Source organism: Bactrocera dorsalis, chromosome 3 (assembly GCF_023373825.1).
Source record: "Bactrocera dorsalis isolate Fly_Bdor chromosome 3, ASM2337382v1, whole genome shotgun sequence".
In the NCBI taxonomy this organism is placed as follows: Eukaryota; Metazoa; Arthropoda; class Insecta; order Diptera; family Tephritidae; genus Bactrocera; species Bactrocera dorsalis.
The window spans coordinates 75,364,394-75,377,892 of record NC_064305.1 but is presented as its reverse complement, the minus strand read 5'-3'; the positions used below and the strand labels follow the sequence as shown (position 1 = coordinate 75,377,892).

The 13,499-nt window shown below is 35.8% G+C and overlaps 2 protein-coding genes across 4 annotated transcripts in view; both read right to left on the bottom strand.

The window, feature by feature from the left end:
* LOC105229131 (diacylglycerol kinase 1) overlaps positions 1 to 13,499 on the bottom strand; it is a 198,379-nt gene that overhangs the window by 75,164 nt on the left and 109,716 nt on the right. For all 3 annotated transcript variants that reach the window (XM_049453422.1, XM_049453424.1, XM_049453423.1), the window contains exons 5-7: positions 9,026 to 9,224; positions 8,657 to 8,803; positions 8,332 to 8,517 (exon numbers count right to left, since the gene is read on the bottom strand). In XM_049453422.1, coding sequence (XP_049309379.1) covers positions 8,332 to 8,517; positions 8,657 to 8,803; positions 9,026 to 9,224 — 532 coding nt within the window. The remainder of the gene's footprint in view (positions 1 to 8,331; positions 8,518 to 8,656; positions 8,804 to 9,025; positions 9,225 to 13,499) is intronic.
* On the bottom strand, positions 5,588 to 7,064 carry LOC109579763 (deubiquitinase DESI2-like). The gene has a single exon (XM_049453476.1). It carries the CDS (start codon positions 6,313 to 6,315, stop codon positions 5,599 to 5,601), a length of 717 nt encoding a protein of 238 aa, XP_049309433.1. The 5' UTR covers positions 6,316 to 7,064; the 3' UTR covers positions 5,588 to 5,598.

The window sequence follows — 13,499 nt, the reverse complement described above, 5'->3', positions numbered from 1 at the left end:
CAAAACAAATTGACGGCGCTGTAAATTATTCAAAGCGCGGCATGGCAAAAAATTATACGCTGATTGGCATGGCGGCGTAGTGACGAAAAGCAGATAAATAATTTTGGTGTGCCTCGCACTCGTTTTTTGGGCTGAAATTTTTATGTTTTTGATCGAGCTTTTTTGTTGGCTTTCAGCGCTTGAAAGACATTATTTAGTGGTGCACGGTGCTTTGTTGGAGAAACGTATATTTTTTCCACGCTGAGAAATCCTATTTCGTTAATTATTGTATATTTTTTGTTTTTTATACTGACATTTGCAAAGAGTTTTAGCTGCAGTAATTATAATAGAAAGAGAGATATCCGCTGCCACAAAATAATCTTAGTAAATGTTCAGACCTATGCTAACTTATTTAATCTGCAATACGCAATCCGTCGCCTGGTATTTTGAGTTATTAGCTTTTCTTTGCAACCTTTCACCTTTAAACATTTTTCATAATATGCTAATACAATTTTTCTTCAGTCATATATCATCTGTTCACACTCATTCTCTTTATTTCGAGCCCCTCATTCGACAAATTTTACCTCAAAACTTTAACGTGGCATTTATTGTATAAGCATTACCGATCATTATTTACTTTCCATCTGTCAGTTGGCAGGCATCTATCTCTGCCTATTAAAACTTTTACCGACAAAAATGTCAAAGAAGTCCACAAAATAGTTTTGGCTGACCGCAAAGCGCAGTTGTTTGACGTAGAAAGATATCAACTGAACGTTTACTTCATATCATTCACGAATATTTGGGATGAGAAAGCTCCGTACAACGTGGGTGCGGCGCGAAATCAGTTTTAACCAATCCCGAGAAGAATGCCACATACTAAAGTTGATAATGCGGAGCGGTGGTTGGAGATGTTCAAGCGTAAAAAACGTTAATTTTTCTTCGATATGTGACAATAGATGAAACATGGATCCATCATTTCACGTTGAAATCCAATCGACAGCATTATGCACATGCTCCGAAACGTGGGATAAAGAAACAGTCGGATGGTAGGGTTGTGGTGTCTGTATTTTGGGATGCTCAAGGAATAATTTTTTTCGAATACCTTAAGAACCAGCAACAACGCCGATTACTTACCGTTATTGGACCGTTTAAAAAAACGAAAAACAAAGTGCGACGAAGATAATTCACCGTGTTACAAGTCGGTGAAAATGATGGCAAAAATCAATGAACTGGAATTTAAATTTCCTCCTCCGTATTCTCCAAATCTGGCCTCAGCGACTATTTCCTGTTCTCAGAAAAAATGCTGACTGGGAAGAAGTTTTCGTCAAATGAAAAGGTAATCGCGGAAACTGAGTCCTATTTTGAAGCGAAGAATAAATCGTACTATTAGAAGTTGGGAAGGGCTACGTTTGGATACAACCGAACATTTCATACTCTTTCAACTAGCAAGAATTAAAGTAAGGGAAGTACATTCTGGTTCATATGGGACCGAGTTTTCACCCGATTTTATGCATTCTAAACACAAATATGCACCGTTATAAGCAAAATATGCTCTCTGGTAGTCTTCCGGAAGTCTTATATTAGCTATGTTGGAGGAATTATAGACCCACTTCAACCCATTTATAGCACATAAATATACTGTTGTCAGGAAAGAATTCTGAGTTTCAATTTTACGCATTGACCAATATTTTTTGTCAAAAGTCTGCTATAGGTACTGGGGTCCACATATTCGGTATACAGTTGTGGTGCGATTCCGACAATTTTTAGTCATAAGGTGGCATATTTTGAACGAATTATTCGTGCAAAATTGTATCCTCTTATATTAATTACTTCTTGATTTCTATACCGGAAAGTTAAAGAATCAAATAGAATTTAAAAATGTAGTCTAATTTCGCCCATTTTGGCAGTGACATGGGCATATAAGAAGAATGCCACATAATAAATTTAGTCGAAATCAGTCGGTCGGGTCCTGGGATAAGTGATTTCACTAAAATATGGGCGGTGTCATACCCATCATCAATTTTCTCACCGGCTCGTATAAAGCCTTTTTATATCATATCGTGTGTAAAATTTAATGTATCTGGTGTATTTGGTTTTTATCAGTAGCGTTTTATGGGGAAGTTATCATCAGCTTTCGTCCATTTTCACACTGTCGTAAGTGGTTATTCAAAACGTAAATCAACATGTTTTGAGTCAATCTATAAGCGTTGCTGAGATTTTCTACTATCTTTCTGATGCTAATAACACCATTTTCAAGTATTCCCTCTTGAACATTTTCGCTGTTATTGTTATTAACAGAGGTAGATGGGCGACTCATAAGAGCCAAATTTACACTGATTTCACGACCTTTACTAAATGCTTTATGACGCTCAAATACTAGTGTTTGTGATAAAGTGGACCTCTCAAACCACTTCTGCAACATTTTCAACGAATCCCTAGCCGTGATTCCAGTGACAATTGAAAAAACAAACACTAATTGAAATACTATATGTGGTCCAAAACTCACACGAACACAAAATAAGTTAGCAAAAAACTAGGAAATAAATTTATAACGTTTTAGTTTGCCTACCGAGTTTAAATGGACCAGTACGAGTCAAATTTGATCATATAGTATATACCACAAAATTAGTTGTCAAACAGCTCCATATAAGTCTAAAAAGGACTAAAAGCAAAATAAGAGCTTCATAAATAAATTTCTGAAATAAAAAGTCCTAAGCTTCTTTTGATTGTTAATCAAAACGCTACAGTAAGTAATCCATATTTTCTTGTTCATCACTTATTATGACAAACTAACACACAAAATTTAGCTAAAAATAGTGCCGCCAGCAAAATTAATACAAAAATAAAACTATTTCGATTAATCAGTGTGTACAAGTATATTTAGATTGAGCTGCGATTTATGTTGTTTGTCTACATCAGAGCTTTTAACGTTAATGCTTCAAGATTTTGACTGGCGTCAACAATCTTGCGACAGCTTCGAGTTTTTGTATACTTCAGTATCTTGTCACAGCGTTTATATGACACGCCTACACGTGCAACATACGGCACACAACGATAAAAAGCCTACAAATAGATGTGCCAGCATATACAAGCAAGATATTATGTCACAACAAAGAAGACATACATAAACATATGCTCACACATCAGTATGCTTCAAATCACTCAGTCCTTAACGCCACTAATATTCTGAGAAGCCGCTGTGTAGGCGCCAAACAAGTGTAGGCCACGTTAGCGGCTGCTGCCTTTTGCCAAAAATACTATCAACCAAATATGTCTACGAAATTGAATTTCATCATAAACGTCCGTAGGAGCAAAAACATTATACAGTTATAAACAGGATTCCACTTTCTGTCTACGTGTCTCTCCAGAGAGTGCTATGCATTTGAAATTGATGTGCCGCACACACACACATGCAATACGTGTGCTACGAAGGCATCATGACTGTGCGTGCTGCTTATCAAATTACCGCTGTTTGTCAAGCGCCTGTTTCCGTGCGTTCGGATGCGTGCATGTTGCGTACAGCGTGTGTCATTTTCATTTCCGCCTGACCGAGCCGACTAGGCGTATGAGTAACGCGCGCATTATATACTACCACTAGCGGCTTCATTCAAGATATTTTGTGTTATATTATACGTACATATGATGTAATCGTATATAATATATGTATGTGTATAGAATAAAAATTATAGCAAATTATTGGCAGAGGCATGTTTTCTTTTTTGTCTTACACCAGTAAATTCGCTAGTAGTCCATTGCTGGTCGGCGGTGTTCATCGGCAGCACGTGAATTACTTAGTCGACAACAAGTGTTGAATGGGATCAGCCCTTGGTATGATTATAATAACTCAGAAGTGTAGTTGATCATAACTCTACTTACATACATACTTTAATTAGATTTTTCTAGCTGGAGGCAAGCACTGCCATAGTAATTTAGAGAAAGTAATCACTATACAAATAAGCGAATGTGCTTAGTGCAGCTCTCTAGTAAAATTACATTATAAATAAATTATTGTGTAATACAGTCAAGTTAAAAATCCCTGATCTTTTTTATAATTATATTCTCGCCTTAAGTGAAGTTTTAATAATGTGGTGAGATATTCTAATGAGACTGCTTGAATGTCTGTGTACTGTAATATTACAAGTAAATATCATTAAGCTTGCAAAGTACTTGGTCATAACAATACTGCAAACTCGCTAGTAATAATGTACTTAAAGACTAAAAGATTAGTTTTGTCAAATGACAAGTGTAATGTTGTCATTACTGTAAAATATACTAAAAAACACCAACAAAAGTGCATGCCAATGATTACTAATATTTTACATTAAATGCGATTATTTACGAAATTTCGAAATTTTATGATGATGAATCCTGTAATTGTAATAATCGAGAATACTTGTTTTTAAATTGTAATCACAAAAACTAACAAGTACGTAAACTGAAACTTACCAGAAATATATATGTAATGTATGTAGAACCGAAATTTTTGGTAATGATTATTACAATTGTAATTATAAATACAAAATTAAGAATTACGAATTTTGAAACTTATAACAAAAAGTTGTTTTAATCTACCAAAGTTTGTAGTAATTATTAATGTAATCATGGAGAATATGATTACAAGTACTTACATTTTAATCAACGTCAAATTAACAATTACGAAATCTTTTAACAAAGTGAAATTCTCAATTAAGAAATTTGTAGTAATCACTTCTGTAATGGTAATCATGAGTAATGCCATTACCAGTACTTAAAATTTTATTGAACAAATAACAACTACAAAGCTGAAACTTAAAAGTAAAATGAGTTTACATGAAATGTTCGGCAATGATTACAATAATAGTAATCATGAGTAATGCCATTACGAATTATAAAATTTTCGTTCCAAAAATTAATAAGTACGAATACTGAAACATTTAAAATATTGTTATTAGTCTACGAGATTTTTGGTAATGATTACCGTAATTACAGTCATAAATATTAGATTACAAGTATTTAAATCCCACACATTTAGCACAAAAACTGAAACAGCGTCTAATTATTATAAGTATATGAAGTAGTTAGTAATGTTAAATGTTGTATTGATTACAATTGAGTAATTGTAATCATAAAAATTTAAATTACCAGTAGTAAAATTGGAATTGTTAACAGTAAACGTTAAATTTTTATCATAATGAAAAAAAGCTGTTTCCATTTAATTACAATTACAGTAAACGGTAATCATATGTAATGTAATTATGCAACCAAGTAGTTTAAACAAAGCTTTTATGCTGATTTCTTATGAATGTTTTTCTTAGTTTAAAAAACTGGCATCGTTTTTCGAAAACTTATCGAACTATTGATATAAATAACTTTTCAGACACCATAAGATGACTTACACACATTAATAATAAATTTAGACTAAGTAATACTTTCACTAAAATTTTTGTAGCTTTCCATGTAAACATTTACGGCACTTGTGGAAGTTGGGCTGAATAGACGAAAATTTCATAATTAAATTAGAAATCGCGATCAATCATCCAGTCTAACTCTCATAACATCATTCAACTCACTCCTATCTTTCTCAATCGTTTCTCTCTCTCCTCATTGATCAAATAAAAACCTCATCAACTTTTATTAAATTCATTTCTCTTTATTCAACACATTCGCATAAGAAGTCGCATTACTGTTATCCAATATGGTAACACTCTCGTGCAGCGTACTACGTGGCGTCAGCCAATCGCGTGGCAATAAACGTTGCAAGAACGGCACATAACCGCTAATTGTTGCCAAACGATTCACCCAACCGGGTATACCCTTGCCGCATAGAAATTGCGACATATAATCACAGAAGTGATTGCAATTATTGTGTATCAAGTGATATGAATTGCCAGTGAATCTTTGACCCAGCTCCTCGACAATCTGATACACCTGCTCGTTGGTGAATTGTGTGCAGCCCAACTGCACTGTTTGGCGAAATTGAAAATTCGGACCCAGATCCGCATAATCACGTGGCAACATTTCAAAAATACCCGTAAATGGAAATTGATGGCCGCCATAAGCGAATTCGGTGCCATACAATTCGACACCCGAATGAAAGACACCGAGGCCGATGTAAGAAGAAAGCTCATTGATTCGTAATATATCGTAGACATTCAGCTTGACCGGTTCACAAGAGAGTCCCAATCGCGCATGATCACAATTACGTGGTTGTCGCCGCCTCGATGTGCCTGTCGTGCTGGTGGCCGTAGTTGTAGTGGCCGTCGCTGTTTCGGCTCTTTCATCATGCCTACGCGTGAATGGTGATTCAAAACAGCTGCCGAAACTGAATTTGCTAAACCGCGCTTGATTCGTATGCATTTAAAATCGTCTCTTCGTTTTAGAAATATCTCATTTTATAAAATAAATGAATCAAAAATTGTGGAATGGAAATATTGTGAAAATAAAAACTAAAGATTTTGAACTGATTTTTGAAACTTGTGACATTGTAAAGAACAGAGAGAAAGAGCTGGAAAAAAGCAAAGTTGCTCGTAGAGTATTAAATTGATTATATTTTCATTCATCTGTGACACCCTGTCTTTTGAGTTTTGGTTTTAAACTGATGGGCGGTGAGAAGAGGTGCTCTAGATAAAGAAAATAGCTTTAACTGCCGAAGAGATCACCCAAGCTTCCTGCTTCCAATTAAAATGACATTGAATGACTGAAAATGGGGAAAAGTATTTTTTTCAATTCCCAAGATCTTTGTTCTTCACATTAATACCGAATGTTATAATAAAGGCTGCTTTTTTTAAATATGTGATTTTTAAGAAGAAATCAAATGCCAAAAATTTAGCATTAAGGATTTTCTATTATGTTTTAAAATTAGTTTGGACAAGTGACGTCCGAGGTTGGCTAAAATAAACTCCAACCCACCAATTTTTGCATCAATTTGGGTCGTTGTTTCATTTGAGATTTTTCATGTAGCGCTATCTTGCATGAACCAAGTGTCAATATTATCCAATTCAGGCACGAAAATTTCATTACTCGTGGCTCTATAGCGTTCCCCATGGACTGTAATATCGTGGCTGGCTTCATTTTCGAAGAAATATGGACCAATCCACTGCCCATAGTGGACTGCTTCAATTCATACACGAGTTGGATTTTGTAAGCCCGCAGAGCAGATACTCTCTGCAAAATTATTTTTAAAATGGATTTTCAATGGATACAAATTAGGAGCTGCCAAGAGAGCTTTCTTGTAAAAATTGGAATCGGTGCCCATCTCATTAGGGCTCAGTTACTGAAGCTGTGACACCCTTGCTGTCCGTTCTGCTTCAATTCATACACGAGTTGGATTTTGTAAGCCCGCAGAGCAGATCCTTCCGCAAAATCTTCTTTAAAATAGATTGGCTCAAACTACACTTCGGTGAGCAGATAATTTCAGTCCGTCGATTGCCCATCAAGATCGTGTGATATAAGACTGTTAGACTTTTTCCTGTGGGAATATGTAAAATCTAAAGTTTATGCGAACACTCCCGCTTCGAATCAGGTCTTTCAGCAAAACTTCACGGGGGTCATTCAACAGGTAGCTGTCGAAATACTCGAACGAGTTATCGAAATTTGGACTCAACGGATGGGTCATCTGAGACGTACCCGCAGCCAACATTTGAAAGAAATAATATTTAAAACAGAGATGAGATACCAGTGTAGTTTTTTTAAGTAGGTAACCTCTGAATGGATCACTCTTTAGAATAACTTATCAACGCGTTTTTATCCTACGGACAATATTCACTAGAGGACGAATCTTTTAACTTTCATATCTCCGCTCTCGGAGTTAGCCTGTAACTTTCTTTTATGACGTCACTCTAGGTGTACCCTCTTAATATTCTCGAAAATTCACCTGAGTGAATGTGTTACACTTTTAAAAAGCCTCCACTCAATTTTATATGGTATTTCGGTCATATTTATTGCTTAAACATACCCATTATTAAATTATTAGTTAAAGATGGCGGACATATAGTTTAGAATTTTCTGACCGCAGCGCCACCTATGGGGCACATCTTGGTCAGAAAGCTTTGAAGGAGAATTTTTGACCAATTTCAGCTGTCAACTAGCTATATTGCGGGAATAATTTTAGATTAATGAATTGTCCAGTCACAAATGAGACAAATTTTTCATTGGACCGTTGGGCCAAATAATACTATTTAGAAGAAAGCATTAATCGGGTTTTAGTGGAACAAATTATTATGCAGTTTGTAAAATTGTCAAGTAAAGTAAGTTCTCTTCAAATAAATTAATTTCAAACAAATATCACATCATTTTAAAGATCTAACGGTACTTATGTACATAAATTTATAAACTGTTAAGCGCTTATGTATGCAGATATATATCTGTACTCACTATCGATTTTGCAATTAACCGAATTGTTGCTCTTCTTTGATGAGTTACGTGACATCTGTGAATGATTGGCTTGCGAATGCGATGGACTCGAGTCGACGGAACGGCGCGCCGCAGCGCTGCTCTGGAATATGGACGGGCCACTCGCAAGTGGACTGGGCGTAACGGTAACCATCGGATGTACGCTGCCTAGAATAGCGAGAAAGTAACAAAAATAAAAAAAAGATTATTCAAATAAAGATGAGACAATAAGCGAAATTGAATTTCACGAAGAAAATGTCATCAAAAAGTATTTAAACAAAAGTGTTCAATCGTTGCAGTGACTCACCCGTCTTGCTGGGATCATGTGTCAAATGGCCGCTCAATGAGTGCAGCTTATCGGTGATGCCATGAATCTTCTCCACGAAGGTGTGACGCGCTTCGCTTGCCGCTGGTGCTGCAATTTCAGCAATACTGCTGATATTCGGTATGGAGCCTTGGTTGACCAAACACAAAAAAATCAAACGGAAAGAGAGAATAGAAGAAAGCAAAAGGAATGGTATTAAATGTAGAATAGAAAATATATTTATTGCAGCCAATTTAAAGTGACACTTTTGCAATAGTCAGTGGCTCAGTGGCCATTGCTGCGCTTTCACTTTTCGTGCACACCACGCCTGCAGTGTGTTGCTGCCACTCCTACACTTTGACTCTGACTCACCCTTCGTATGCGATGTGACGGCCGCACACGCCGTCGTACTGCTAATGGCTGCCATCTGATTGAGCGCCTTGCCATGCAGCTGCGACTGTGTGACGTTCGGCTTGAGGAAGGAAACGAATAGATGTTTGGCCAAGTCGACTGGTGTCTCGCAGTCGAGAAAGGCATCGAGGAAGCAGCGAAAGCCATCGTAGTCAATGTCCTGCGAAAGAAGTAAAAAAAAAATAGCGTTATATATTGAAATGAAAACTTTGTGAAATTCAATTTAAAGTAATCAAGTTGCTTAAAAGCGTACCAAAAACCGAATTGCATTATTTTCAATTCTCGTTTCCATTTTACTTTCTGTAAGTGGGTCTTACTCGCTTATTTTAGTAGATTGCGAAATTATATTTAGTGTAATTGCCCACTCGCGGGCGTTGGATTTGTAATAAAGGCTTGAGTATTTCTACCGCAAATTTCTTGTAGGTATGGACGGTTAAATACTTTCCTCAAAACAAATTGTTCATTGAGGAAAATATCGATAATACATTAGAAATCATCGAGACCGAATTTTAAACTGCGAATCGTTGTTCAATTGTAATAAAATCGGTACATTCCTTATGCGGATGGTTACCGCCATAACATCAAGCGGAAAAGGTGTGATCGAATCTCGGTGTGCCAGCGCAAAAGGTGACCAAGTAAGGACTGATGGTTGAGAAGGTTTTGCTATTCATTTGGTCCTTTTGACAGAGAATCATCTAGTATGAGTTACTTCTTACGGCCAAGCTCTTAACTTGAGCGTATGCTGAGAAGTTGGACCGTCTGAAGGAAGCATTCGGCCCGTAATGGTTAGCTTTGGCCAATAGGAGAAAAATTGGGTTGTGTCAAAACAATGTTAGATCATAGAGATCGACAGTGGCTCGCCAGAAGCTCCGGGTTCTTACGCATCCGCATCTGTTATTATCAACCGATTTTGCCAAGCGTTTATAATTTTTCACTTCAAAAATTCGGCTCAACAGAAGGTTGTGGAAATCGACTGTGTTAGTTTTTCGCTAAAAGGGACGAGGATTTCTCTAAGACCGTTCCCACGACAGTCGCGTCTACGTAATCAAAATGGTGATTACCTCTTCATTCGAAGAAAATTTTTCCCATGGAGCATTATCTTGCGATCTGATAACAGGAAAAAGTCGCTTGAGGTTAGATCTTCTGAAAGCGGTGGGAGTGGAAGAAATCCGAAGGCCAATTTATGTAGTTTTGCCATTGTTTTCACAGACTTGTGATGCGGTGCATGTGTCTTAATGAAACAGCAGTTTTTTTTTCAAAAATTCGACTCAACAGAAGGTTGTGGTAATCGACTGTGTTAGTTTTTCGCTAAAAGGGACGAGGGTTTCTCTAAGACCGTTCCCACGACAGTCGCGTCTACGTAATCAAAATGGTGATTACCTCTTCATTCGAAGAAAATTTTTCCCATGGAGCATTATCTTGCGATCTGATAACAGGAAAAAGTCGCTTGAGGTCAGATCTTCTGAAAGCGGTGGGAGTGGAAGAAATCCGAAGGCCAATTTATGTAGTTTTGCCATTGTTTTCACAGACTTGTGATGCGGTGCATGTGTCTTAATGAAATAGCAGTTTTTTTTTCTTTAAATGCAGCCATTTTTCGGCAGTTTCGTCCTTCGAATGATGTAATTGCACTACGTAATATTCAAGATATAGTCCTTTTTTTCAAGGTAGTCAATAAAAATTCTATGGGAATATCAAAATAGAGACACCATAAACTTTCCAGCCGACTGTACTTTTTTTCTACGCTTTGGAGCGAGTTCATCGTATGCAGTCCACTCAAATGACTGTCGATTGGACTTCGGAGTTAAATGATGGAGTAATGTATCATTCATTGTCACATATCGACGAAAAACTCGGGTTTAAGTGAGCTCGCGCAGTACCCACTTTGTGCAGAGCTTTCTCATATCAACTATTCGTGATGGATATGATGTACACAAGACAAGTTTTTCCTTCAACCCGCAGTTATCGTAAACGAAATTATTTGTTTATATGTACATAATACTTTCACAGCCTGATGTTTAATTTAGAAATAAAATATTTTGATGCTAAAAATATCGTTTTTAATACAAGAAAAATATCTATTGATAACCTCTTGTGCGATTCTGTTTACTTTGAAAGCAGTACACAGACTTTATTCCGCCCTACAGCCAACTGTATTCTCAGAATTTGCCTAAATATTAAAATATCTCCTATTGTATGTATGTATTCTACAATGTGAATACCAAATGAACGCCGAAATGACCAGGTAATGGATGACTGCAACTCAATTAACATTTCAAAGCGCAGCTGTAGGTTGCAACCTCTCTCACGGTTCCATACACTCAAGCGTATGCAAATGTTATCGAACAGTTTTGGCATGTCAAAGGTTGCAATTATGTATATTTACCGCAATGCAGTTGCACAATTCGTGAATTTTGTGCACAGCAATTGAGTTTTGAGTGCGAAATTTTGACGCTTTTGTTACAACTAGATATGGAAACTATGAAAATTTTATTATTATGACTCAGGTGGTACCACAGGGAGCAGATATGCACTATGCATTTAAAATTGGCAAATGAAACTGACGTGATATAGTTACTATTTTTAGCACTTGTAGTCTTTATTAAGCGAAAATGTTTACAATTGAAAGAGTAAGGACTCGGGTCTCTTTGAAAAATCTTTTGAAAGCACTTATTTCCCTTAAGTAGTAAATTATCTAGATATACTATAACTGGATCGAGTTCCCTAATGAATATCACTATTCGTGCTATAAGAAAGTTTTTTTTTTAATTAAAAAGACCTTTAGACGCGGTAGTGAAACGATAGCAGAAGTATATTGCCAAGCATACGTTTCTTTGCTTGTTTGTACTTTGCAATTCTCAGTCGGTTTATAATATAAAAAAGTTATAAGGTTGCTTGAGCATTTTAATCTAAAGTAAATACATATAATTTGTGTATCTGTAAATTAGAAACAGGATAACACATTACAGCTAAAAATATTTTTATGTAGGATTGCCAGCTGCTTAAAATTTGAACTCGAAACCTTGAGAGAAAGCTTCTTTAATTAAAAAGACCATTAGACATGGTAATGAAAGGAAAGTCCAAGCATATTGCAAACCGCACTTGTTTTTACTTGTGTTGTTCTTTGCAATTCTCGGATGGTTTATAACATAAAAGCTTTAAGGTTGCTCGAGTATTTTAATCTAAACATAATTATAATTTGTGTAACGGTTACTTAAAAACATGAAAACGCATTACAGCGACAAATATTTTTATGAAGGGTTGCCACCTGTTTAAAATTTATATTCAAAAATTTAGTGGATTAACATTTTATTGGAATATAGTTATCAGAATAAATTACTTTTAGCTTTACAGCTTAAAATATTTTTATGAAGGGTAACCACCTGTTTAAAATTCAAATTCAAGGACTTAGCAGATTAACGTTATATTGAAATATTGCTATCAGAATAGTTTACCTTTAGAAAATAGCTTCTTAAACAAAGATTTTTTTATAAAAGGGTTGCCACCTGTCTGACTAATTTCATAATTTAAAAATTCCATTAATAAAATATTCCAAACATAAAAAAAATCAAATCTTGGGGTTGAATTGGTCCGAGGAACTGTTGGGAGCACATTATAGCTATGAGACGATCTACAAAGGAACTAACTCTCAAATATATATAAAGATATTGAGGCTGACAGGATCAAGGCTAAAATATTGCAAGATAAGATGGGATTGAGTATTTATTCTGATATCCACATTACACATTAATACTACTTTCAATACTTCTAAAATATAAAAAACTGAATTTAAGATTTTATTTGTGTTTAAAATCAGTTTGAAAGCAGAGTATTGTATTTCATATACAATATGTAAGAGCAAACGAAATAAGAAAGGTGTGAGAAAACCAGCATTCTTATTAAACAACAGCTACATTGGCTTACAACACGAATTGGCGAACAGCAATTTCAATTATTACATTATCAGATCATGTAGCTGCACACGTAAATACCTTGTAAGCTTGTATGCCAACAGGCACATACACACATATACACATATACTTAAGTATGCATATATTTCCACTAGTACATAAGAAACCATCAACGCTGTGGTGACGAAGTAACAAGCGAAATTATGCGAATGCTGGTTAAAGCAAAATGGGGAGAATATCACCGCGGTTAACTATAAGCTTACAACTACGCCAACAACAATAATTACACTTATACATGTGTAATTTCCATAAAGTCATTAATTAGAATATAAGCGAATGAAGTGGAAAATTCATTTTGCCACTTACCACTTTGCGACTTACTGCATATATCACTTACCACCTGCCACAGCGGTGAATACATCGGAATCAGAGTTGGCATGTATTATTGTGAAGGTATGTACATGTAAATATGTAAGTAAATGGTTGGAAACGTGCTATTATCAGATGAGTATGTGGAGGAAAGTGAG

Excerpts from the sequence above, each read along its gene's own strand:
- LOC109579763 (XM_049453476.1), bottom strand. The coding sequence starts at position 6,315 with ATGCATACGAATCAAGCGCGGTTTAGCAAATTCAGTTTCGGCAGCTGT.